Source organism: Halichoerus grypus, chromosome 1 (genome assembly GCF_964656455.1).
Source record: "Halichoerus grypus chromosome 1, mHalGry1.hap1.1, whole genome shotgun sequence".
In the NCBI taxonomy this organism is placed as follows: Eukaryota; Metazoa; Chordata; class Mammalia; order Carnivora; family Phocidae; genus Halichoerus; species Halichoerus grypus.
This window is the reverse complement of record NC_135712.1, coordinates 18,986,945-19,013,473: the sequence shown is the minus strand read 5'-3', so window position 1 is coordinate 19,013,473 and position 26,529 is coordinate 18,986,945. Positions and strand designations below refer to the sequence as shown.

Sequence of the window (26,529 nt, the reverse complement as noted above, 5' to 3'; positions counted from 1 at the left end):
GTGAAGTGTTGTGAACCTCAGGTTAGATTTAATCTAGGAGAAACCAGGGCATCAGGGGGCAGCCCTTAGGTGAAGAGGCTCCATTTTCTTAGGTTATTGACATAGAATTCTGGAAAATTGGTTCCAGAAAAAAAGCTAAGACCCACTCTGATACCAAAGATTTGGATTTTGGATAATTTCCCAGACCTCTCCACTGCTTCTCTAGACTAGATTTAGAGTGAGAGAGAAAGATGAATTTAGAGACCATGAGTAACGTGATTTTTCCCAAAAGTATGTACGGCTCATATTTTGCTTTATTGGGCACCTTGTGGGCAACTAATCTGTAACTTTTTTTGGAAGATCACAGGATAAATTTCTTTTATTTATTTATTTTTTTTTTTTTTAATTTTTTTATTTTTTTAAAGATTTTATTTATTTGACAGAGAGATAGCGAGAGCAGGAACACAAGCAGGGGGAGTGGGAGAGGGAGAAGCAGGCTTCCCGCCGAGCAGGGAGCCCGATGTGGGACTCGATCCCGGGACCCCGGGATCATGACCTGAGCCGAAGGCAGACGCTTAACGACTGAGCCACCCAGGCGCCCGATAAATTTCTTTTAAACAACTCCCGTGTTTTAGTGCTTGTATTAAGTCCAGTTACGGTTATCCCTGCTGAGAAGCCTATGGGGCCATTTCTCAGCTTCTGGTTACTTCCTCATTTCTATTTTTCCATAGTTCCCAGAAATTTCAGTTGTTTTCTAATATTTCTTTTTTTAAATTGGCTATGGAGGGGCGCCTGGCTGGCTCAGTTGGTAGAGCGTGCGACTCTTTATCTGAGGGTCATGAGTTCAAGCCCCAGGTTGGGCGTGGAGCCTACTTAATTAAAAAATAATAAGTAAATAATGGAGGTAAGAGTGGATGATGAGTGTAAGGCCTGAAAATAAAACATAAGTGATCTTTCTTTTTCTTAAAGATTTATTTATTTATTTTAGGGAAAGAGCGGGGGGGGGGGCAGTCAGGCAGAAGGAGCAAGAGAATCCACAGACTCTTCACTGAGCTAGAGCCCACTGTGAGGCTCGATCCCAGGACCCTGAGATCATGACCTGAGCGGAAACCAACAGTCGGCCACCCAACCAACTGAGCCACCCAGATTCCCCATAAGTAATCTTTTTAAGTGTTGTTCTGCTCTAAACCTTATTTTGTTTCTCCCTTTTCCTATAGGGAATAATTTTTATGATTGTGTGTGTATACATTATTTTTTTGTTTCTACCTGCTAATAAAGTTTCCTAGCATGTGCTGCTTTCTTACCATGGAACTCATACTGGCTTCTTCTTCCAGCTATCACCAACAAAGCTATCCTGAACATCCTATTATCATTCAGTGTGAAAATATCTGTAATGCTTATCGAAGGGCAATATTGCTGGGTCATAAATACAGGCATACTTGAGCAAGTGCTGCTAGATTTTTTTTCCGAAATAGCCACACCCCTGTCTGTACCCCATCACTAGCGGCAGAGGATTTTTACATCCTCACATCCCTACTAACTCTTCTGTAGTCAAATTTCTAATTTTTTCTATACACACATCAACACACACGGTATAGAGTTATTTGTTTTAAATTGCATTTTGGGGGGTGATTTGAATTTGAGCATTTCTTCATATCCTTGGCTGTTTTGCTTTTCTATCATGTGAATTTCCTTTTCCTATGCTTTACTTTTGTAATATGTCCTGACTTTTTTGAGGTTATCAACTTGCAGGAATTTGTTGTCTAATATTCCAGTTATTATTCCCTTGTCACTTTTGAATATTGGAAATATATTTTTCCACTCTGTAGCCTGTCTATTGAACATAGATCTTAATTTTTATGTAATGAAATCCATCAGTTTTTGTCCTTGGAGTTTATATGTTTGGAATTTTATTCAAGAAATCCTTTTCTATCCTTAGACTGCAAAAAAATTCCCCACCATTTTCTTCTATTAGCTTTATAGTTTTACCTTTCATGCTTAAGCCTTGAAGGCATCTGGAGCCAATTTTATCTGATGTGTAATAGCACTTATAGCTTTTATTTTTTCAACACATATTAATGGAATTCCAACCAAGGTAAGGCTCCATTTTAAGTACCTTGTAGACATCTATAAACAAATACACTTAAGTTGTCCTGTAAGGTAGGTCCCTACTGGGTCATCAGTTGTTTTGCAGTAGTTCTCAGTATGAATTCCACAATTTTATACGTAGCATCAGTTAAGGGATAGGCTTTACTGGGGAAAGGGAAGATTTAAATAGTCCAAAGTCAACAAGAAAAGTCCTTAATCCTTTCATCATCCAAAATAAAAGTCTGCTGGGGCCTAGGCAGCCTGCTGCGTGTGCATGTTGTGTATCCACCCCCATCCCCTTATTGTTCTTCCTTTTTATAGGGCAGGTGTGAGAGCAACCTTGATAATGTAGGGAAAATCTGACCATTTTATACCAGACAGTCTAGATTTAGGTGCCAGCTGTTTAGAGACTAACTTGTCAGAAAACCTGCTCCTCAGCTGCTGGAGACTGTGGGACCTAAGGAGAGTTACAGCCCTTCTAAAGTGGGAAAGAAGATAATTTTCTAGTACTACTGTGTGACAAATTACTATACATTTAGTGGCTTAAATATACCATCAATTAATTATATACAGTTCTGGAAATCAAGTGTGAAATGGGTCTTTCTGGCCTAAAATCAGATATTAGCAGAACTGTGTTTCTTCTAGAGGTTCTAGGAAAGAATTTTCTTTTTTCAGCTTCTAGAGGTTGCCTGTGTTCTTGGCTTGTGGCTCCTTCCCTCCATCTTCAAAGCCAGTCACAGCCAGTTAAATCTTTCTAGCTTTGAATCACTCTGGATCTCTTCAGATTCCCTCTTCCATTTTTAAGGACTCTTGTGATTTTTGTTGGATCCAACTAGATAACCCTGGATAATCTCTATTTTAAGATCGGCTGGTTAGTAACCCTAATTGCCCTCTGCCATGTAACTTCATACATTCACAAGTTTTGGGTTATTGTGCCTTCCAGAGAGTTTGGTCCCTAGAGAAATTGAGACCTGTCAAAACTCCTCCTATTTCAGGAAGCTGGCAAAGTCCGTAATCTAGACAAAACAATTTTAAGTTCCTGAAGTCACTCTTGGACAATTTGGGTCTTTGTGCTTTGATGATAATAGAACAGAGGAAAAAAGATAATGAATGCAGAAATTAATGATAAAGTATGTTAGAGGGACAGGTGCTGTGGACAAGAAAAGAATAAACGGGTAAAGAGGAGGCCGATTACAGAATTAAATGGGGTGGTCAGGGTATATATACCTCACTGGGAAAAGGAGATTTGAGCAGACATCAAAGAGGTGAGGGATTTAGCCAGGAGGACAGCTGAGGGAAGTAGGTGCCAGGCAGACCCATCAGCAAGACCAGAGGCTTGGCAGGAAGATGCAAGGACTAGCAAGGAGGCTGGTGTAGGAGTGGAAGTCAGGGCAGTAATGGGTTGGGGGATAGATCTCTTAGGGCCTTGCTGGCCACTGTGAAGTCTTTAGATATTACTGTGACTGATAATAATCAAAAGAGCACTATGCTGTAACTTCAGTTTTAAAAAGGATCGCACTGGCTGTTCTATTGACTGAGAATGGACTGTAGTGGGGACAAAGGCACAGAAATAGGAAAACCTGTTAGCGGAGACTGTGGCAGTATTCCAGGTTAGAGACAGTGGTGGTTCTTGCAATATAGAGCCTATCTTTGAACAAACCACAGTTCAGCCTCACCTAGAATGATGTGTAGTTAGGTTGTTGCACCTAAGGTATGACATGGAGCCACATGCAGCCGAGCCTCACTAGCCTCTGGAGAGTTTTCATATGAGGGTAGACTCAAGATGGTTCTGTTGTAAAGATTATAAAGCATTTAAATGCTTGTGCCTGGTGCTCAGGAAATAGTGATTATTATTATTAGGAATGAATATTGGAAGTCTTCATTTTGTCAAATCTTGTAAGTGGGAGACTCCTTTGCAAATAGTAGAATACCAGATATAAGTCAAAGAGTCAGAGGCACTTAGAAAACTCTACTCTGGACTGAGGCAATATATGGAGTCTAAAGACAAATTCATTGACCAACAACGAGAAGGAACACCCTGGAACTTAACAGCATTAATACCTCAGGAATGGCCACAAAGAAATAACAATATACACAGCTGTTTTTTGCATTACTTAGTATTTTAAAAATTGTAATGATTTTGTATCAATGGTAGTTTAAAGCAGCAGGTAATTTTACATGAGAGAATCAAAAACTGAAATTACTGGTTTAAAATATATAAAACTACATCTAAAAAGTCAAAAAAATTCTAATGTGTAATCAGGGCAATAATAAGCATATCTATAATTTGTTACTTTATTTTGCTGTTTTAAAATATTGTGCTGCCTTTATAAGATGTAATTTGTAACAAATACTAGCTCTGATTAACTTTATGTCACTTTATTATTACAATGCTTTGCAGTAAATTTTGCTACTAAAATACAGCTTTTAGCTGAACAACTATAATTCATCTCCGTGTTAATTTTTAAGGTGCAGGTTTGAATTCATTATTAAGACCGAGTTGCTGTAAAGAATTGACATACCTTTCACTTGATTTTGAAGTAACTCATTGACTTAGAATTTGGGCCAGAAAATATCCCAGTAAATACAATGAAATGATGAAAAAGTCATGTTAGGTTAATGTAAATATCATTTGTGGATTTTCTTTTATATGTAAGATTACTTCCTCTTCTGCTTACCTAACTCTGATTTTATTTAAATTGGATTTCTGCTTTTTGTATAGCATTGCTGTTTGTTCAGATAATTTCAAAATGTCCTAAGTTTTAACTCTTGCAGGACTGAGCTTTTGAAATACTCCAACCATGACTAAAAGAGAAGCAGAGGAGCTGATAGAAATTGAGATTGATGGGACAGAGAAACCAGAGTGCACAGAAGAAAGGTTGGGTTTTCTTCTGCATTTACCACTTTTTATAATTATCAGCATAACTACTTAAAATTAAGAATCAAGTCATAGTTTTGGGGAGACTTTTTTTTTTTCAACTGACCTCAGCATTTTATGGGATAATGTATTGCTTTTTTACCTTTGACTTAATTGCTTTGTAGCTGGGAGGGAAAGACCATTTTAAAGTAAAGGTAGTAATAAATATAGCTGATAATGATGAAGCAATTGATTGTGATGGTTCTTTCCACTAGGGCACGGTTTGATTCTTTTTCTTTTCCTCAGTGCTGGTTACTTTTATTTCAGAAAGAGTTTAATTCACAAACTGAAATAACTTAACAAATATCTATAAGTAACTGCTATAAACTAGTAGCTGTCAGGAATATATGAATAAGTGAGACAGTAACCTGTTCTTACAGAGGCCACATTGTATTTGAGGAGGCATACAGGTATATGGATAATTACGTGCACAGTACTAAGTATATAGTGCAGTGAAAGGTGTTAGTTTTGGGGATAGTAATGGACTATTACTCCATTAAAGAGGTAGAGCGGTGGTAATGAGTTCAGAATCCAGGGACACAGTCTGGGTAAAAGATTTGAGAGTCAGGAAGAAGCTTGAGGAAGATGATGGCTAGTGGTCCTTATGTTTCTCTATAAAGCAGGAGCTGAGATAATATGTTGAAAGTAAAAGGAACTAAAGAGTAATAGAGGACTTCTGTGGAATAAATGAAGGTTTAGAACAACTCTGTTGAATGGACAGAATCACTAAGGTTGCCAGGGATGCTGAGTGTTGAGAGTCGAGCTGAGATTTAAAACCTTAAATTTTTAATAGAGCTTTTCAACATGTTTGAGTATGCTCTTTTCTCCTCTCAATTATCAGATACATATATGTATGTGTGCATGTGTGTTTATACATACATATGTGGATATATTTATTTTTATGTATACACGAATGGCCCACATATCCTAAAGTGTTTACTGTTTGGCCCTTTACAGAAAATCTTTGCAGATGCCTCATGTAAGAAATTGATAGTTACTATGTTAAGCTGGGGAGTAGCCATAAAGGAGCATATGCTGCTATGAAGCTGCACTACATAGTTGTTGTGCAGGAATTTAGGTCCAGTGATGTGAGATCATCCAGTTTTTCGGGAGAAATTCAGATTTTTGCATGAAGTTTCCCAGGGTTTAAATGGTGACAGCAAAATATTTAAACATTTTTTAAATGTTGAGCTCACATAAAATAGGTCTTTACCAATCTATCTTAAAGTGACATTTCTTTTAAAGAATGATTGTTACAGAAAAAGAAAATTACAGCCTATTTTACTGTCGCTAAAGAATTTGGTAGAAATACTTAGCCAAAAGACCCAATTAATTTACCTTAACAAAAATAATAGTAATAATAGTTTACTATCATTTAAAAATAATCTTTGTTTTAATGAATGGTCTACTATAAACTTTTAAAGTATTAGAAGAAATTTAGGCTATATACATTTATTGAATATGATGCATATATCGCATTATACTTGGAATTTATGTGAAAATGGAACTTGACAAATTTTTAAATACATGATGCTGTCTTTGACAACTACAAATGAGAATTAAATCATATTAAAAGTAAACGTGTGAAACTTAATTGAATTCCATATTCACCGATTTATAGATGTTATTTGATGTCTGTTTTCTCTTTGACTTCATATAAGGATTTGAAAAAAAGAATTATTTGCCAAAGATTTTACCCTCAAGGCACTCATGATTTCATAGAATTCAAAGTATGAAATAACAATATAAAAGAACTTCAGAGTTTTAAAGCAGGAATGTATTTTTTTTAATGTGGAATTATACTGATTATAACCAGTAGATCTCATATTAAATTAAATGGAAAGTATTTTATATAACTTATATTTTCATGCCTTATTATGTACATTTATTTATGTTGGGAAAGGAAATTGACTAGTAGAAATGGCATACAAATTTTGAGGGGACTTTTATTTTCCATTCTAAAATTTTTCAAAGTAAGTTGAAAATGTAATATTTTTATTTCTCTGTAAATATTGTATATGCAATATTTATATGTATATATATACACTTAGCTACATATATATATATATAAGGAGATTCATTTGCAGGGGTGCTTTAAATTTCATGCTAGCATTTCTCTGCAATTTAGTATTCAGTTTGGCAACACTAGTGGGTGATAAGCCTACCACTATGAATAGTGTCTATGCAGAAATGAGTTTCGAAAACCAGACTTTAATATCCAGGGTAGAAATATTTGTTAACCATTATATCCTTTAACTTTATTAGTATTGTAGAACAAGCCTACACCCCAGCTGAATGTGTAAGCCAGGCTATAGACATCAATGAGCCAATAGGCAATTTAAAGAAACTACTAGAACCAAGACTACAGTGTTCTTTGGATGCTCATGAAATTTGCCTGCAAGATATCCAGGTAATTTTTTTTCTTTTGAGATTTATATTTCAGCATTTAAGTCTGCATTGGAATTTTTTTTTTTTAAGATTTTATTTTTAAGTAATCTCTACACCTGACGTGGGGCTGGAACTTACAACCCCCAGGGCAAGAGTCACATGCTCGACCAGCTGAGCCAGCCAGGCACCCAGAAATATTTTTTTGTTAGCCTTTTATCTCTATAGCTGTAGTCTTTATAACTAAATTTGACCTGTATTACAAAATTTAAGCATTTAAAAATAAAAGTTCTTTCAGCAAAATTCCCTCCATTTAAAATTGTATCTAAAAGATTGAGTACTAGCGGCAGCTGGGTGGCTCAGTGGGTTAAGCGTCCGACTCTTGATCTCAGCTCAGGTCTTGATCTCAGGGTCATGAGTTCAAGCCCTGCATCAGGCTCCACACTGGGTGTGTAGCCTACTTAGAAAAAAAATCTTGAGTACTAAATTAAACATTTGCTTTTTACTTTGACAAATACGAAATAAGTTTAAATAAATGTGAATCAGAGCCTAAACATAAAGTAGTGAGAAGCACATTGACTTTGGAACTTGGAAGTGTGTCCTCCTCACACTTCATTCCTAACTAGCTTTTAGCTTCATTGTGCACCAGTGAATTTTGGATAAGAACTTAAACACCAGTGTATACATTTCTTGGAGTTTATTGCAATAGGATTTTACCTGTGGTAGTATTTTAATAATATACTATGTTTACAACATATTCATAGTCATGTTTTATAGTATTCTTTCAAGAAAGGTAGTATTTTCATGTATAAAAAGTAGCTTAGATAGAATTGCTCAAAGAATTTCTCTAGACCTTCCTTGAACATATGAGTAAGTACTAGAGTTTATACTGTTTTTTATCCTAACTTATACAAATACATATTGTGTCTTCTTTTGGATTGTTTGGTTTTCATGCTCTTTACTTCTCCCCTTTGCCTGCCTTGTGATATAGCTATTCCATATGTTACAGGATTTTTGCCTTAGTTTTTTAAAAATTAAAATCATCATATATGTATTATTTTTAAATAAGATTTTGATGTAGAATAAGTTGAAATGTTTTGATGAAATTTGTGCCTTTCAGTTTCCACTCAACCATATTTTTATCTTTTCCTTTCAGTAAATCTAGTAAATGTTGGGGGGTGGGGGGAGGCGAGGATATTGTTCTTCTAAAATTAAATAATGTATGTGGGTCTAATATTATTAATAATTTTATGATTTAAAATTTTTCTTCTCTCAGGGAGAGAATAAATTAGCACAATCTTTTTGGAAGGTAATCTGGTATTTAGTGTCTATTAATTTTAAATGTGAAATATCTAGTAGTTCACCTCAATAAATTGTTCTGAGAGAAATCGTCACCTAGGTGAGCAAAGTTGTACATCTGAGATGTTCATTGCATGGTTGTGCAGAAACTGAAAATAACTCAAATGTTCCAAAAACATGGAGTTAGAGAAATAACTTCTGTAGATTGGTATCTAAGGCAGCCATGACAAATTGGTGAACCGGAGCTGTAGGGGCAGTTTACCTTGAACGAAAGAATATTTGCAGAACACTGCTACATTATGTCATTTAATATTCACATTAGTCTTTGAAATCAGCATATTCTTAATTACATTCTGCAGATGTAGAACTGAGATTTATAGATAAATAATTTGCCCAATGCACAGGTACAAAGAGGTACATTGGAATTTGAACCCAGGCCTGTGTGACTTCAAAACTCTTTCTTCAGTTGTTCGAGGCAGACTTCTAAGAAAGTCAACTCGGCATCACTGAGGCTTCACCTGACTTTCTCACATGTAAAGTGAAGAGAGATCTGGACTTGATCTCTTACTTGCCTTTCAGCTCTAACATTTGTTGCTTTTCTTAGCATACCTGATCTACCCAAAATGAAAATATTACTTGCGAAGTACCCAACGCATCATAAGTTCTCAGTAAATATTAGTGGAATAAATAGAAATAGCATAGCTCGTTGTATCACAGAATTCCAAGCTAGCCTAGGATGTAAAGCATTTTGCGGTCTTCCCTGTCTCCCTCTCCTCAAAAAGAATGTGAGATTAACAACTTCTCTTCTTCACGTCAATTAACCACATGCACTTGGAGTCAGAATGCTTGCTGCTTGTGGTGATGCTTTTGTATTTTCATATGAGTGCTGACTTGAAAGCCGATGGAAAGTAGCGGGGTTGTGCTAATTTGAGGAGTATGTGAACTAGCTGGTATATTCAGTACTACCTGAGAGTTCACTTCCAGAGTTCCACATGCTGTAGCTTCAAGTAGATCATACCAGTGTCTGTTACAGAGAGGAGAAATCTTGATATTAGGAGAGTTTGTAACAAAGCATCAGGCCTACTTCTTTTAAGTAGTAAAACTACCATGTTTGACCTATCTTTCTGCATGGTTATACAGTTTGTCTTATCCCTGTTGTTAAACCTAAAGTCATTTAAGATGTAGGTTTTTTTTTTTTTTGGTTGTTTTTTTTTAAAGATTTTATTTATTTGACAGAGACAAAGCGAGAGAGGGAACACAAGCAGGGGGAGTGGGAGAGGGAGAAGCAGGCTTCCCAGTGAGCAGGGAGCCCAATGTGGGGCTCGATCCCAGGACCCTGGGATCATGACCTGAGCTGAAGGCAGACGCTTAACAACTGTGAGCCACCTAGGCGCCCCTAAGATTTTAGGTTTTATATGACATTTTTAATATTAGAAAACATGTTTGTACCATGCTTACAATATTGACTGAATTCTTGGGAATGGGAGTGGGTGGAGCTTTGTACCTCCCGCTGCGTGAAATGCAGACGCAGATATATACATTATTCAAGATAATTGCAATGCAAGTCTACTTTTAAAATGGTGACAGACAATGTCTAAAAGTGTCATCAGGTTGCTGTTGTGTGAAATGCATTCACTGTAAGGGAGATATGGAGGATAAAAACACTGATACTAAAAAAAAAAAAAACATACTGAAAAGATAGAGGATTATGATTGAAGATATCAAAGCTAGGTTAAGTAGTAAGGTCATAAGTCCTTTAACTTTTTTAACTTCATTACAAGAGATTTAGAGTTAACCTTGATCTTAAATGTGTGGCATGGTTAGGTTATAAGGGGGACATGGCAAAAATTATGTTAATAGATTTATATAAATCTCCCCACTAATTAAACACCCTTGCTTATTCATGACAGATAAATTGCATTATCTTCTGCTTAAAATAGATTTATAGAATAAACAGTTGCCTTTTGGCATTATTTAAAATCCTAGACTCCAGAGCTAGAGAAAACCACCACCTCAAATAAATCTGGTTAATTTATGTTGTCCTTAGTTACTACCACAGTGGTTAAAATATGTTTAGTTTTGGCAAAGAATTATAAGATATGACAACTTGGATAATTAGATGTGTTCTTATAATTTCATTAGTATGCCTCAGTAATTAAGTCTTGTTTGGTACATCCATTTGTATTAAACCTGATGACTAAACCAAAGTAATCTTAATCATTTTCTCATGTTTAGCTGGATCCAGAACGAAGTTTATTTGACCAAGGAGTAAAAACAGATGGAACTGTACAACTTAGTGTACAGGTAATTTCTTACCAAGGTAAGCAACTTTTATAGTTACTTAAAAGTTTAGCTCATGTTTTTTAAAATACGGGAGAACTCAGTTTTACAAGGTCAGGGTGTTTTAGGTGGTTGTCTAAATTACTTAATGTGATGTTGTAGCCAAACACTCATGCTTTTGGTTTAATAATTATATCTGTCAGGGTGAAGCAGGTAGTATAACGTATTCTTTTTTTTCTTTCTTTTTTTTTTTAAGTATAACATATTCTAACTAGTTTTTTCAGGGAAGGATATATTGTAAGGTAGAAAGAGCTGGAAGAGCAGGTTCTGGTTGACTTTCTCAGAATGCCTTAGCCACACTGCAGAACTGGATTGCCAAGGAAGCTGTTGCCCTGCCATGATCTGGAAAATGCCAGATCTGAAAGCCACCATTATAGCTGTCAACTTAGAACCCCTCTGCCTTCGCAGTGATCACACTAGCCAAAAAATGGGTTCCATGTGCCTACTTGTCCTTTCTTAACTTGTTTCCAGATAGAAGGCTTATGCCAGTGATTCTAGAGCCAGAATCCCAACTGGAACCCTCGCCACAAGGAAATCTATTCCCTACAGTTTAGCACAGAGAGAGGAATTTGCAAAAGATGTTGAGTGACTCAGTCAGCCATATCCATCACAGTATTTTACTAATCCTGTGTAAGTACAAAAGTTAGAAAATTAGGAAACCATATTTGGTAGGTTGAATTTTAGTTTTTGTGGCTTGTTAGGTGTTCTGACCAGAGTTTTACACTAATTTTAATGTTTGAACATATTATATTGCTTACAGTTGCATTTCACAAATCATACTTCTCTCAAACTATAAAAATGGTAGTTATCCCCTTCCGATCTACAATTTCCCCAGTACTATCATTGACAATAAGAAAGAAATTCTTTGTTTTATCTTTAAAAGCCTAGTCACCTCTCAGTGTAAGTGGATTTGGGAAGAGCTGACTTGTTGAAATCTGAGTGGAGGGTTAGGGAATAAATCTTAGAGAAAAAATTTTTTAAAGTTAGTTATTTTTCTCATGCATATTTGAAAAAGGGACTTATCTTTATACCATATAATGAATGATAGCAGTACATTTTATTACAGAGTTGGTTTTCAGGGAGGATTGAAGTTGAGTTTTAATCTTTCAGATACACTTTGATTAAATTTGATGCAGATTGTAACAGAATCAATGACCGAACAGTGGCTGTTAAGTAATGATGATGGTTTTTTAGAGCTGTCATTGTAACAGAAGTATCTGAGATGGTTTTATGTATTGTATTATGTAAACTAGTATTTTAGTAATAAAATACTAGTTTATTTGTTTTGAATATCTTAAGAATTTTGGTTTTTTTTTTTTCATTCAACTGAAAATGGAAATCAGAAGTTAATAATGTGAACTTAATTTTACAAACTCAGTGCCTATTCATTTTTAAACATGTACTTTGACCTTTGAAAAGAAAAGCAATCAGTAAATAATTTTAATTTGCTTAGAAGGACTTTTAAAAATTCTGCAGGTGGGTAGCTACTCATTTATACTTTCCTTAGTCTAGTGTTAATTTTCTAATCCATATTGGTACTTTTTTTCTGATAAATGTTTATATGTAGCTGTGTGTGGTGGTGGTGGTGGTGGTGGTGGTGGTGTTTTTATATCCTTTTAGACTTACAGAGAAGTTGCAAGAGTAGTAAGAGAACTCCTGGATGTCCTTTACTCAGATTCTCCAAATGTTAACTTTTATTACATTTGCTTTATTCTCCATCCACCCGTCCCCACATTATTTTTTTTTTTTTGCCCAGTTGAAGAATAAGTTGCAGACATGATTTCCTTCTATCCCTAAATGCATCAGTGTATGTGTTTTCTAAAAACAAGGAATTCTTTTATATGACATTACAGTTATCAAAATCAGGGAATTAATATTAATACAATACTGTTATCTACTGAAGTTCTAGTGAATAATTGTATTTGTGTCTAAAAGAGAGCATTTGCTCTACCATTTGAGAACATATAAACTAAGCTAAATTTTATTTTTTAGTGACTTTTGTGTTTTCATTTAAATTTACTTTTTTTTTTTTCCACTCTTAAGGAATTGAACCTAAGCTAAACATCCTTGAAATTGTTAAACCTGCGGAAACAGTTGAAGTAGTCATTGATCCAGATGCCCATCATGCTGAAGCAGAAGCACATCTTGTTGAGGAGGCTCAAGTAATAACTCTTGATGGCACAAAACACATTACAACTATTTCAGACGAAACCTCAGAGCAAGTGACAAGATGGGCTGCCGCTCTGGAAGGTTATAGGAAAGAGCAGGAACGCCTTGGGATACCTTATGGTAATAAAATACTTAATTACATGTTAGTAGAACAATAAGAATTAAACTTGACATAGAAGACACTAGGGTGAGTAAGTTATAATCTATTTTAAATGAAAAATTTTTAGGAAGAATGTTGATTTTCTGTATCTCTCTTTTTATCCCCTTTGGACAAATACTGTCCCAGGTGCTAGGAATACAAAGAAATTAAAAAAAAAAAAAATTCTGTCTTTAGGGTGTTCATAGTGGAGTTGAAGAGGGAAATAAATGAAAAGAGAGAATTACCATTAAAAGTAGCATGTTTTTAAGCTGTCAGTAACTTATATAAAGGGAATATGCTATTAGGATCTCAAAGAGATCGGGGCACCTGGGTGGCTCAGTCAGTTGAGCATCCGACTTTTGACCTTTGCTCAGGTCATGATCTCAGGGTCCTGGGATCAAGCCCCAAGTTGGGCTCCATGCCTCAGCGTGGAGTCTGCTGCTCTCCCTCTTCCTCTCCCCCTCCCCCACTAAAATAAATAAATCTTAAAAAAAAAAATCTCAAAGGGAATGCAGTGGCCTGGGGAACATTGGGAAAAGGTTTATTATTATAGACAAACTATTGAGCAGAGGACAGTCCATTTAGGAAATGTATGTGCAAAAGTTAGACACGGGAGTGAGTGTGCAGGAGTAGCAAGAAGATTTGGTGGAGTTACTCTCTAGTATTATAGAACTGCTTTTGATTGATGGACATGACCATGGGAGATGAATATGGCAGCAGTTTATGACATACGTTGGAGCAGGTAGAGACTGAATGAAGGGAAAACAGGAGCATGTTATAGTTGAGCTGTGACTAGGTGATAATGTCTAGGTTAGCCTAGACTTTATGATAATTTATGTGGGAAGAGTTGAATGAAACCAGCGATGGGGCTGAGCAACTGACTGATGGATTGTGTGAGAGAGAGGAGAGATTCGAGTACTGATGGAACTTCTCAAGCTTGGGTGACTAGGGCAATGATCATACTAATGAGACCTGGTTACATCTTCATTACATATTTAGTGAACTACCTATGCCAGGCATCAATGTTAAACGCTGGACTTTCAATGGCACATAAGAAAGATAGGCCATGCCCTCCAGCGCTTAAGTGGGGGAGGTGGGGAAGTCTGGTATTGGAAAGATTTTTCAAGGGAAAATGTTGGTAGTACTTCATTTTGAAGTGATAGTACATATTTCAGCTGAAGGTAGCCAGAAAGTTTTTTCAGGTACACAAGATTTGGGCTGGAGATAAAGATGTTTTCTGGGACTTAGCTGTGTTGAGTTTGTATTGAAGCTGTACAAGTATATACAGTCTCTGATGGAGAGAGAGAAAATGGAAAAGAACACAACGTTAAAGGCTGGACCTTGTCGGCATTTCAGGTTGAGGAAAAGGAATGGAGACGTGGAATAGCTGAAGAGATAGAAGGAAAATAAGAAAAAAGAGTTTTAGATGGACAAGAGTGGCCACATTGCTGACAAAGTAAAAAAAAAAATGCCAACTGAGTAGTATCTATTAAATTCAGTGATCAGAGGCTCCTTGGTAGAGTTAGAAAAAAAGTAACTGTAAGACAAAGCCTAATTATAGGAAAAAATAGACATTATAGAAGTAGAGAAAACAATATTAACCTTTGGGGGGCAAATGGGAAGAGTGTTGGGGGATAAATATTATTGAAGCTTCATGAGATGTTAGTAACCTGAGTATTTGTAGATAAAATGGTGTGGCACGAGCAGGAGAAGGATAGATGAAGGAAGCCAGGAGAGGGGCTTTTAATTGGAGCCTAAGAAGGTAAGCCCAGTTCGAAGGATCAGATAGAGCCATTCCTCAGGTATGTGGTTGACAATATTGTTACTTATTTTTGACTTGTAAAAGCTAGCATAGATGTCATGCTTGATCTTATTGTTAGTGAGTTTGAAGTCACCTTTGAGAGGGGAAATGCTGAGAAGGAAAGAAGAGAGCGTAAAAACATTTGAAATAATATTTTACATAGTTTACTAGACTTTCAACAAGAACCCTTCAGTAATAGGATTTTTTATGGAGAGTAGTATATAATACTGAATTGTAGAGAGCAAGATTATAAATAAACTCTGACTCAAGAGTAGCTACCAGGGATATCATTTACTTAGAATAAAGCTCTTTTAAAACACTTGGGGTTTATTTAGGTACAGGAAGACTTTTTAAATCATTGATTTTCTTTTTTTCTGTCATGAAATTGTTAGCAACTGGGAAGTTTTAGAAATTTGATTACTGTTTTCTTAGGAAACTATCATTTCAGGTTTCTGTGTCTGTACCTAAGGGTAGTCATTTTGAAATTGCTTAATTCTCTGCAAAATTGAAATATGGTTAGCTGGTCATAGCTACTTTAAATCTCTTTGAAATATTGATTCACACTGGACAGTTCCCTAAAGTTCATTTTACGCATATCAACTTTGTATCTTGACAGGAGCTTAGAGCCACCTCTTCATATATATACAGTCCCTTCACTTTTATATTTTTCCAGGACTCTCATTCTTTTTCCTGCTGATTGATTGATTTTTTTTACTATTTCACATTTAAAAACTACAGATGAAACTCAGTGAATTCAGAGTAGTTAGAAGTCTGGTCAAATGGGAATGTTAAAACTGACTAAAAGTAAAATTAAAGTCAATATTCATTCTTGTCCTTTATTAAACAATGTTGAAAAGATGGCTCTGCTTTTTAATTTTTTTTTAATTTTTTAATTTTTAGTCCAAAATTTCACAGATATTTTAAGAAAAAGGACAGAACTAAATTTATTTCCAGTGTTGAAAAAAAAATTGTAAATATACCCAAGTTCAACCACACTACTGACAGAATTGCTACTGAGTTTCAAAAGAGGGCAATGTGTTACCTGTAAAACAGTTGCTCTTATTTTAAGGTTGATTTTACTTTCCCCTCCCAGGATATCAATTGTAATGCGAGTTGCATATTGTAGCAGTTTAACGGTTTAGTGAACTACCTATGCCAGGCATCATGTTAAACGCTGGACTTTCAATGGCACATAAGAAAGATAGGCCATGCCCTCCGGCGCTTGAGTGGGGGAGGTGGGGAAGTCTGCTTTTTTATTTTTATTTTTTCTTCCAGTTGTTTGAATAATAAAAAAGAAAGATAAATACTCGTGTTTTTGGCTCCCAGAATTGTTAGATATTCACATTTTAAAATAGTATATATTCACACAAAAATAAAGTATTACAGAGAGAGTTGATTTGAATATAACTAGCTCTCCAGTTCCATAGCTGTCCCCCAGTCTCACAGGGAAGCTCTCATTGTGTATCTGTCAAGTCTGGTTTAAAGAAAGTCAGTCTTAGAAAAACAGTTTTCCTTTCTTTAGTCCTACTCCCCACTTGCAACCACTTTCCACTTTACTGCTTTTAATCATTATTAACTTCTTGTTACGGTAGATGACGTTTAGTTCTCTTATATTGTTTTCCCCTGCAAAGCAAATAAAACCTTATCTTTCCCCATTTTGTGAATATTCTTACGTAGCTTTTAAGTCATTAGTTATTTGTGTGTATTGTGAGAATTTTTCATATAACCGTGACTGCATTTTTACAGCTTCTGGTTTTCCTGAAGTTCCAAGTTGACTTAATTTTTAGTTTGTGGATTTCTGTATATACCAAGACTGACTTTCTCCCATTTCCATCACTCTGTAATTTTTCCCAAATTCTCAAGTATTTCTAGATTGGTTTGTAATCTGCCACAGCGCTGTCTGTCATCCTCGGACATCCTTGACTTTCCTCCAGTGCTGGATCCATTTTCCAGGATCTTATATTTTCCTTTTTCCTAGTTTTATTCTCACATTTACTCATTATTCTCTCATTTTTCCTTACAGGTTTCCTTAGAAAGGGCACCTAGGAAATAAAAGTTGTTTTTATTTTTGGTTTGGGGGGTGTTTTTTGTTTTTTGGTTGTTTGTGGGGTTTTTTTTTGTTTTTTTTTTTTTTTGGTGGGGGAGACTACAAATCTGGAGAATTGGCCAAACACCTGACAGGAGTAGAAGGTTGGTCTGAGGATTTAGGGTTGCCATGTATGTGAATGCTGCATTCTAGAAGTGGAAAGGGAAGTGCAAAGGGTCTCACTCTTCAGTTTGTAGACTTTTAGTCCTGGGATCAGTATCCATTTCATGTCTGTCCCAAAAGTTCCGGGATGTAGGGATGTGGAAGGGGGCGGGGGGATATGGACATGTGTGTGGGGATGCTTCTGTTCAGTTGGCTCCTGAGAATGAAGGAGAGGCCCTGGAGGTTCTAACCACACCATACACTTTAAATTAGTCCCTCATTTTCCACTTACACCTCTCCTGCTACCTGGAACCAATATTGATGTGAGTCAATAAGGGGGTTCTGCAGTCAGGAAACGGTTACTTCTTACTGAATCCTCCTTGATAGATATTTTAGGTCATAGCTTCTACTTCACTTGATTTTCACTCTGCTGTCTTCAAAAATTAGTCGAAAATCTTCCATCCGTTTATCATTTTCACTCATGTTCCTTTGAGTTTACTTCCTTTAAAAATTCCTTCAGTATCATTTTACTAGGGTCGTAGAGAAATAAGCAGGGAGAATATGCACAGACAATTAGTTATGTTACCCCAGAAGTCCTGATACTATTTAAGAAAACAAATCAGACTGTTCGCATTTGCCCCAACTTTTTTGATCATGACACTTTTTTTTGGTTCATGTTTATGTAAAATGAGGTTACTTGATCTTTTAAAGGGAAGTGTGGTTCAGGATAGCTTTTCTAACTTTCTGTAACTCTTTCCTCTGTTATTTTCAAATAGTATTAAAAACAGAGCCAGTAGAGGCACCTGCCTGGCTCAGTCAGAAGAGCCCGTGACTCTTGATCTCGGGGTCGTGAGTTCAAGCCCCATGGTGGGTGTAGAGATTCTTAAATAAATAAAACTTAAAAAAAAACATAGCCCCTGGCTTTCTCAGTTCCTGTCTGTTCCCTTACTCCACTTTCATCTGGACCTCCTCTTTTTCTTTGGTGTTCCTGTGCTACTCAATTTAGATCCTATTCCCTCCAGTTTCTCATTGTGTTCCACTCTCCTGGATGTGATCTGTGGCTCAGTTTGAAAAATCCAAAGGTGGTGCACTGCTCCAGCCTCTTAAACCTTACCATGGACCTTTGTACTCAGCTGCTGTCGGATTGGGCAAAACTATTTGAGCTATTCCTTTGAGCTTGGCCTGTTGTGCTTTCAGTGAAAACTTCTTGGTTGTGTTCAGTTCTCCTGTGCTCAGAATGAAGAACGGGTCAGATTTCCCGTTGCTTCCCCCTTTGCTGTCTTCTGAACAGATGCTGATACCATGAGGGTCTCTGACTGTTACTGCTTTGTCTTCACCTGTGTGTATTTGGCTTCCATGGGGATATATTGTCACCTGGTTTTATTGTAAATGTACATGGATTTTGGGTTTTGTTGTCTTTTGCTTTTAGTGGTTTTTTCTTTAATGTGTACATTCAGAGACATTAAAAAACTTCGCTGCCATCTTCTTAGAATCCTTCTCCCTTCTCCTCTTTGTGAAAAGATCAGATAAAAAATCAGTTCTGTGGCTGTCAATCCTGTATTTGTTTGATTCATCTTTTATTATAAATTGGCTCTTAATAAGTACCTAAATGTCTTTTTCCCACTTATTCCAGTTGAATAGCATGCATCTTGGGGAGCATGTAACCAGTACTATTTAGATAGATCATCTTCTCCATGCAGAAATACCTATACCAAAATTAATTCAGCCAGTTTTTACTAAATTTATATGGGTAGAATACTCCATTAGGTGCCAGGGATACAACAATGAAATATTTATACATGTTGGTCATCTTTTTCATTTGTGAACTCAATTAGATAGTAAAAAAATGATGAGAAAAATGACTATTTGGATTTACTTATCATAGATTTAACAGATTATGCTATGCATAAAGCATTGTGGTAAACTCCGAAGATACAGTGGTTTATAAGACACAGTCCTTATATTTAAGACCTTAATGTATTACAGGGAGAGACAGATGAGTAAACATGCAATTTGCATGTTGTATTATAAGTGCCACTGAAGGGTATATATAGGAGCACCAGGTTTTTATAAGAAGCAGAAGGGAGGAAAGATTATGTTGTGCACATTTTGGAGAATAAGTCTAGCTCCTCAGAAACCCCTTACAGTTTTCTTTCTTTCTTTTTTTTTTTCCAGTGTACCAAATTATACACTGCTACAAAGTAATGTTTAAAACTTGGAGAACGTAATCCATTCTCTCCAGAGTAATCCCAAATTTTATTCTTTCAGTTGACCCATTGAAGAGCAATTTTACATTGTTTTTCTTGATAAAATTCCAGACTAACTGATGTAAAACCAGGTGAATTCATTAAAAATTTAGATTGAGAACTTGAAAAGGAGCTGAGGAGAAAATATAGTATTAAAAACCTTTTTGAGTTTATTTACTTCACTTACTTGGGAAAAAAACCTGTCTGGATTTTTCTCCATATGTATGTGTGTATGTATATGTGTATTGACAAATTAACCGTGAATTTATACATATCTGAGATAGAACTAGGCTAATGGTAATATTTTTCTCTTTAGATCCTATACAGTGGTCCACAGACCAAGTCCTGCATTGGGTGGTTTGGGTCATGAAGGAATTCAGCATGACTGATATAGACCTGACCACACTCAACATTTCCGGAAGAGAATTATGCAGTCTCAACCAAGAAGATTTTTTTCAGCGAGTGCCTCGGGGAGAAATTCTATGGAGTCATCTGGAACTTCTTCGAAAATGTATAAAATTTGAATTGTTATCTATTTGTACTGTAACTTGAATTTAACTTTATTTCTTTATAACTTTGTCTTCATTGTTCATTGTGATCATTGATAATAGCAATAATAATTAACACCTATTAATTGTATAAGGCTGTGCTGGGAGCTTTATATGTATTATCTCACTTAATCCCTCTGCTAATGCCACAAATCATTACTTTCCTTATTTTTTAGATAGGATACCGTAGCTTAGAGAGCCAGCCCCACAAGGGTACAAGGCTAGGGAACGGCAGAGCCAAGATCCAAAACCAGACTGAAGAACATCAGAATCCAGGCTTTTAAGATGATGTGACCTACACTTAGCTCTCTCCATAAATTCCAGTCGTTGACTTCTGTTTCATCAGTCAGTTCTTTCATTTACTCTTCATCTTCTGGAAACTTAAGATTGTCCACAGATTTCTTCCCTCTTGTTCTTTTCATCATTAATGGAATTAAACCTTCTAAAATTTCTTTTAATTGAATGGGATCTTAAGAGAAAAAGGAGAAGTGTAAGTGTGCAGTCCTCTGTTTTGAAGTCTGCTGGTTGTAAGTGTTTCCATGTTGGTTCCACAGACATTATTATTATGATTAAGTGACTATATACAGAAAATAGAAACTACTTGGCTGACCAACAAAAAGCTCAAATAAATTTAAATTATTTTGTTTGAATTTTAATCCATCTTATATTTCAGTGACTATCTGTTAAAGTATTGTAGCAGTAACCTGTTCCCTAACACCATTCTACAGGCTAGAAATGCTAGCCAGACCCACATACTTTGTGTGAATAAGACAAACTCTGACTTTGTTTTTGTAGTGGTTATGGATAAAAAGGTAACTGGTAGGGTTGGTTCTATTATGTGCCCAGTAAAGGAACAGCTCTGGTTAGAGGGATTTTCCGCAGGTATTTGAAGGCTTAGGGTTTTCATCTGGGGTGCATTCTCTGCTGCTGAATAAGAAATGAGCTCTGGAAAGAGGCTTTCCTTCATTGATTATAGTTTCTCTTTCATGGAATCTCTTAAATATTAGAGGGGAAAAGTGTATATTGACACTGAAAGTCTTACTGCATTCATTACATTTACAGGGTTTATTTCCAGTTTTTCTTATTAGATAAATAATTTAAATGTTCTGATTAAAGGTTTGTCCTTGGTTTCACAGGGTTTTTTTCTTTCTCTACACAGCTTTTCAGATAAAAAAGGAAAACTCTTGAATTGTTTCAGGTTTTTAACATGTGAGTCATGTTTACTGAAATGTATTCTTGTAGGAACTGTCAAGGTTAGGACAAAGACAGTGTTTAGACTACAGTTTAAAATTGGTGGGTTTTGCTCTCTCCCCCACGGCAGCACTTTGTTGTGGTTGTCTCTGGTTCTCCTAGCGCTTCTCAATCTTTCAGGCTTATTCAGAGACTTTTCCTAGTATGGGGAGCGGAGGAATCTTGTGTATCTATTCATTTCCTTGATATGGGGAGAATGCTCAGAACTAGGAATCTGGATGAAGCAGTAACATCTCCAGTTTACGGAAAAGTTAAGCTATGTTTCAAGCATTGTGCTTTTTGAAAACATCTTCCTTTATTCCTTATAGCAGCCTCATGAGGTGGTAGGTGGGGATATCTCATTTAAACATGAGGAAATTAATGCTTAAGTTGGTTGAATAATTTACCAAAGTCACACAGCCAATAAGTGAGTGCTAAGATCAGAACCAAGATCTCAGGCTAGTCCCATATAATTGTATAAACCCCCAAAGAAAGCCCCCATCTGACAGGTAGGGTTTAGACCTCTTTTTAAAAGTTTCTCAGTCCTTTCCAGCTGTGTGTGTCTGGAACTGGATCCTGGCATGGCACCATAAGTAGAACTGTGCTCGGTGCCCAGGCTAGGACTCACTCAGTACACACATGATTGCTGGTGGGTACAGCTTCAAGAGAAAAGCATCTAATCTATGATAGGCACTAAATAAATAGGCTGAAGTATTAGAGTATGGGAAATAGGAATTCTCATTTAAGAAATAAAGAATAGCATTTGAGTAGGGGATAGCAACAGATGAGTAAAGAATGGATCTCTAAGGAGTTATATTAGGACCTTTTACAGTGTAACTCTCATGTTGAGAGCTATATTTGTAGCCATCGTTATATTATTTCATTCACTTGTGACTTTTAGGACGACTACAATTTTATTGAAAATTTAGCTATCTTTAGGGAGCATTATAAAATTAAAGCAGTCTTGTGGTGCCTGGATGGCTCAGTCAGTTAAGTATCCGGCTCTTGATTTCAGCTCAGGTCATGATTCAGGGTCATAAGATCGTGGGGCTCTCTGCTCAACAGAGTCTGCTTGAGATTCTCTCTCCCTCTGCCCCTCCCCTGACTCACTTTCTCTGTCTCTCTCTCTTTCAAATAAATAAAATCTTAAAAAAAAAAGTTAAAGCAGTTTTATTCAAATCTTTTATTCAATCTCTTAGAACAGATTAGTAAGTTATGACCATCTCTCCGTCATCTTGACTACAAATGCATATCTAACAATTGTATAAGCAATTTCAGTGTGGTTTACATGCTCATCTTTGATTTGATCTTGAAGATTTCCATGTTTTAAATGGTTTTATACAGATAGATTTAGATATAGATATTTATGTTATGGTACTATCCAACTCGGAATCTGAACTGCTCTTTTATACTATAAATTATAAAAAGTAACTCCATTTTCCTAACAGCTCTTAACATTAAAAGAATTAGAGCTCTCCATCTGTTATTTCTCTTAAAAATATCTTTTCTTTGCAAAGTGACTATCAGATATTTTTTAGGTTATTGTGCCAATAAGTTTTATTTAATGTTTTGCTTTTTAGTTTATTTGGTTGGTCAGTTGAATTGAGTTTTACTAACTTGAGTTTGCATTGCTGGGGTAAATGTAAACAAAAATTTTTATGTGTGTTCTTCAGATGTGTTGGCAAGCCAAGAACAACAGATGAATGAGATAGTTACAATTGATCAGCGTGAGTATTCATGCCCGTAATATATGGCCCATTTGTCAATAAGAAATTTTCTTTTAAAATTCAGAACTGCAAGGTAATAAAATTAGTTTTTAAACTTTTTATGAAGTATTTTAGATATACCAAGAAATAAAGTATAGTAACTAACATCTGTGTACACCGTAAGAACTAAAACTTTATATATCAACTTTACCGTGTTGTAGATCTCATTTTAAATGACTATCCTGAATTTGATGTTTATTATTCTATGCATATTTTATATTTTTACCAATGAGGCAACCACACTTTATAGCATTGTTTTACCAGTGTTTAAACTTTTTGGGTAAAATGATAATAAACTGTACATATCCATTTATAACTTGCTTTTTGTGTAACAGTTATGAGACTTGTGATGATACTTACAGTGTGATTTCATTTTCACTGCTGTCTGTTATTTTTAAAACTCTGAATATCATGGAATGAGTATTTGTAAGAATGTGTGTGAGATTCTCTGGTTTATCACAGGGGTTCCACCCTTCCAGCCTGACTAGGGATTACCACAGCTTTTCACCAAGTGGTGGTAGGTGTTGGTGTTCTCACCAGTAGTGCGAATGAGTTCTCATTTGACCATATTTTCTCCCAACATTTGATAAACTACTTTTAATGAAGAAATATTCTTAAAGCCAATGTTTTTATAATTCCTTGTCTAATGTGTATACACACTAAGTCAATTGAAAATAAGACCAACTCTTATTCCCCAAGTTAAGATTCACAACCCATAATGCAAACATCATACCTTATCCTTGGAACTTCTTTGGTAATTTTGTTCAAAACTGCTGTGGATTAAGGCTTTTTTTAAATGAGGCCCTTTTGTTGAGCTAATTAGAGGGGCATCAGTAAAACTAATAGCATTTTATGTCTTTCAGTAATTTTTTTCACTGCTTGTATTAGAAGGAAAAAAACTCCCTCCGTTTTTCTTCGCAGCTGTGCAAATTATTCCAGCATCAGTGCAGTCTGCTACACCAACCACCATTAAAGTTATAAATAGTAGTGCAAAGGCAGCTAAAGTACAAAGAGCTCCAAGGATTTCAGGAGAAGATAGAAGTTCACCTGGGAACAGAACAGGTATTTTTGCATTATCTTACGGTATTTATAAAATTTGTCAAATCATGTGTATTTTGTTATATTTCACTGTATGAAAATATGAACATAGATTATTTCTCTGGCAATATTTAAATAGCATTTGTAAAAAAAAAAAAAAAATTGTTTTTGGCAAGGTTGAGGGATGACCCAGAGAAGAACCTATTTGTTGCCTTTTGCCTGCTATTAATCCATGGCACTGTGGTCAACGCTTGTCCTTCTTGTCAATTTAGGAAACAATGGTCAAATCCAACTGTGGCAGTTTTTGCTAGAACTTCTGACTGACAAGGATGCTCGAGACTGCATTTCTTGGGTCGGTGATGAAGGCGAGTTTAAGCTAAATCAGCCTGAACTAGTTGCACAAAAATGGGGACAACGTAAAAATAAGCCTACAATGAACTATGAGAAACTCAGTCGTGCATTAAGGTAACCATTTATCATTATTATTGTTTATTATTTCTTTTTATTATCAAGCATTTCTAAAAAATGACTTCTTATTCTAGGTTTAACATTGTTATAAAACATTAAAAGACTTGTTCATAAGATGTTTATTTCATTAAACAAAGAGCTGAAAGTTTCACACTTATGTTAAAAGTGACTTTTTTTTAAAGATTTATTTATTTTAGAGAGAGCGAGTTTGTGCGTGCTTGAGCATGCCGGGGGTGGGGTGGGGGGGCAGAGGGAAAGGGAAAGAGAAACTTTAGCAGACTCTGCGCTCAGTGTGGAGCCGGGGCGGTGGGGGGGGCGGGGAGGGGGCTTGATCCCCTGATCCTGAGATCACGACCCAAGCTGAAACCAAGTCAGACACTTAACCGACTGTGCCACCCAGGCACCCCAAAAATGACTTTTTACAAGATCTTTAGTAATAATTTTGAGGCACGTATTTTTTTTTAAGATGATTCCAAGATTATTTGCTTTTATCTGGTTGAAAAGCATATATTACTCTGTTTAAAACTTACATGTTTAATCTCTGAGTTTTTTGTCATTTACATAACATAAAGATGCTGTCATTTGCATAGGTGAATTGAGTGTAAATTTTAGCAAAGATGCAGATATTTTCTGTTTTTTATAACTAGGTGCAAAATGTCGCCCCATTTCTCTGTTATTTCTTTCCCTTCAGCCTGCCTGTATCTGAATATCCAACCTTTACACAGATTGAAATGAAATAGAATAAAATTATTTGTAACATAAGTAGTATGAATTTTTTTGACATAATTACTCTCAGAAATTATGCTTACCCCAGTGATGGAAATTCAATATGTGCATTTAAGTAAAAAAGCAGGATATATGAATATATGGAACTAATGTCTTTTTGGAAGAGTGAACATAGTGTGAAATAGCTCTGTAATTTATCTCTGTTTCTAAATAATATGCTTTTACTGCTACTTCATGTTTCATTTGGACATTGTGAATTTCACACTGAGATTATGATTCACCTCTCATCACTACACACACACACACTCTTTCTCCCTTCATCCTAATGTAATTACATAATTATATGGAAATGGTGGTTATATCAGTATTCATTGTTAGGATCATGATCATGTAAGTTCTGTTACATATTTTAGCATGATTATTTTTCTTTTCCAAAATAACTGTTTTCTTTAGCACTCATAAGTAACTAAAATGCTTTCTTTTCTTTTTTTTTTTTAATTTTATTTATTTATTTGAGAGAGAGCAAATGAGAGAGAGTATGAGTGGGAGGTGGGGGTGGGGGCAAAGGGAGAGGGAGAAGCAGACTCCCTGCTGAGCAGGAGACACCCCCCACCCCCAGATGCGGGACTCGATCCCAGGAACCTGAGATCATGACCTGAGCTGAAGGCAGACACTTAAACTGACTGAGCCACCCAGGTGCCCCTAAAATGCTTTATTTGCAATGTGTTTATCACTTATTTAGTCTCACATACTTTGCCAACTATCTAAAGATCGTTTCCATATAATGAAAATTAAAGCTGTCATTTTTGGCAGTTGATATAATTGCATATATACAAGTCCCTTCAAAATTATAGATAAATTATTAGAATTAATCGTTAAGATGCCAGTTCTCCTCAGATTGATACGTTTCAATGCAGAAAGTTTTTTTGTAGAACTTAACATGGTGATTGTAAAATTTATGTGGGAATATAAAGTGCCACAGTAGCTAGGATACCCAAAGATTAACAGAGTGGGAAGACTTGCTCTCCAAGAGCTTGAAACTTGCTGTAAAGCTACAACAATAAGACAGTGTGTCGTTTGCTTAGGAGAGACAAATAGACCACAGATTACAATAGAAAGCCCAAGTAGAACTGAGGATATAAGAGTATTTGACTTAAAGATGGCGTGGGGAAAAGACATGAGGAAAAGACCTGCTTTCAATC

At 35.9% G+C, this 26,529-nt stretch overlaps 1 protein-coding gene across 4 annotated transcripts in view; it reads left to right on the top strand.

Moving 5' to 3' along the window:
* Window positions 1–26,529, top strand: part of GABPA (GA binding protein transcription factor subunit alpha) — a 32,894-nt gene that overhangs the window by 2,441 nt on the left and 3,924 nt on the right. For all 4 annotated transcript variants that reach the window (XM_036106806.2, XM_036106805.2, XM_036106809.2 and 1 more), the window contains exons 2-9: window positions 4,843–4,945; window positions 7,250–7,394; window positions 10,904–10,988; window positions 13,052–13,297; window positions 19,868–20,062; window positions 23,003–23,056; window positions 24,017–24,157; window positions 24,406–24,598. In XM_036106806.2, coding sequence (XP_035962699.1) covers window positions 4,869–4,945; window positions 7,250–7,394; window positions 10,904–10,988; window positions 13,052–13,297; window positions 19,868–20,062; window positions 23,003–23,056; window positions 24,017–24,157; window positions 24,406–24,598 — 1,136 coding nt within the window. In that variant the 5' untranslated portion in view covers window positions 4,843–4,868. The remainder of the gene's footprint in view (window positions 1–4,842; window positions 4,946–7,249; window positions 7,395–10,903; window positions 10,989–13,051; window positions 13,298–19,867; window positions 20,063–23,002; window positions 23,057–24,016; window positions 24,158–24,405; window positions 24,599–26,529) is intronic.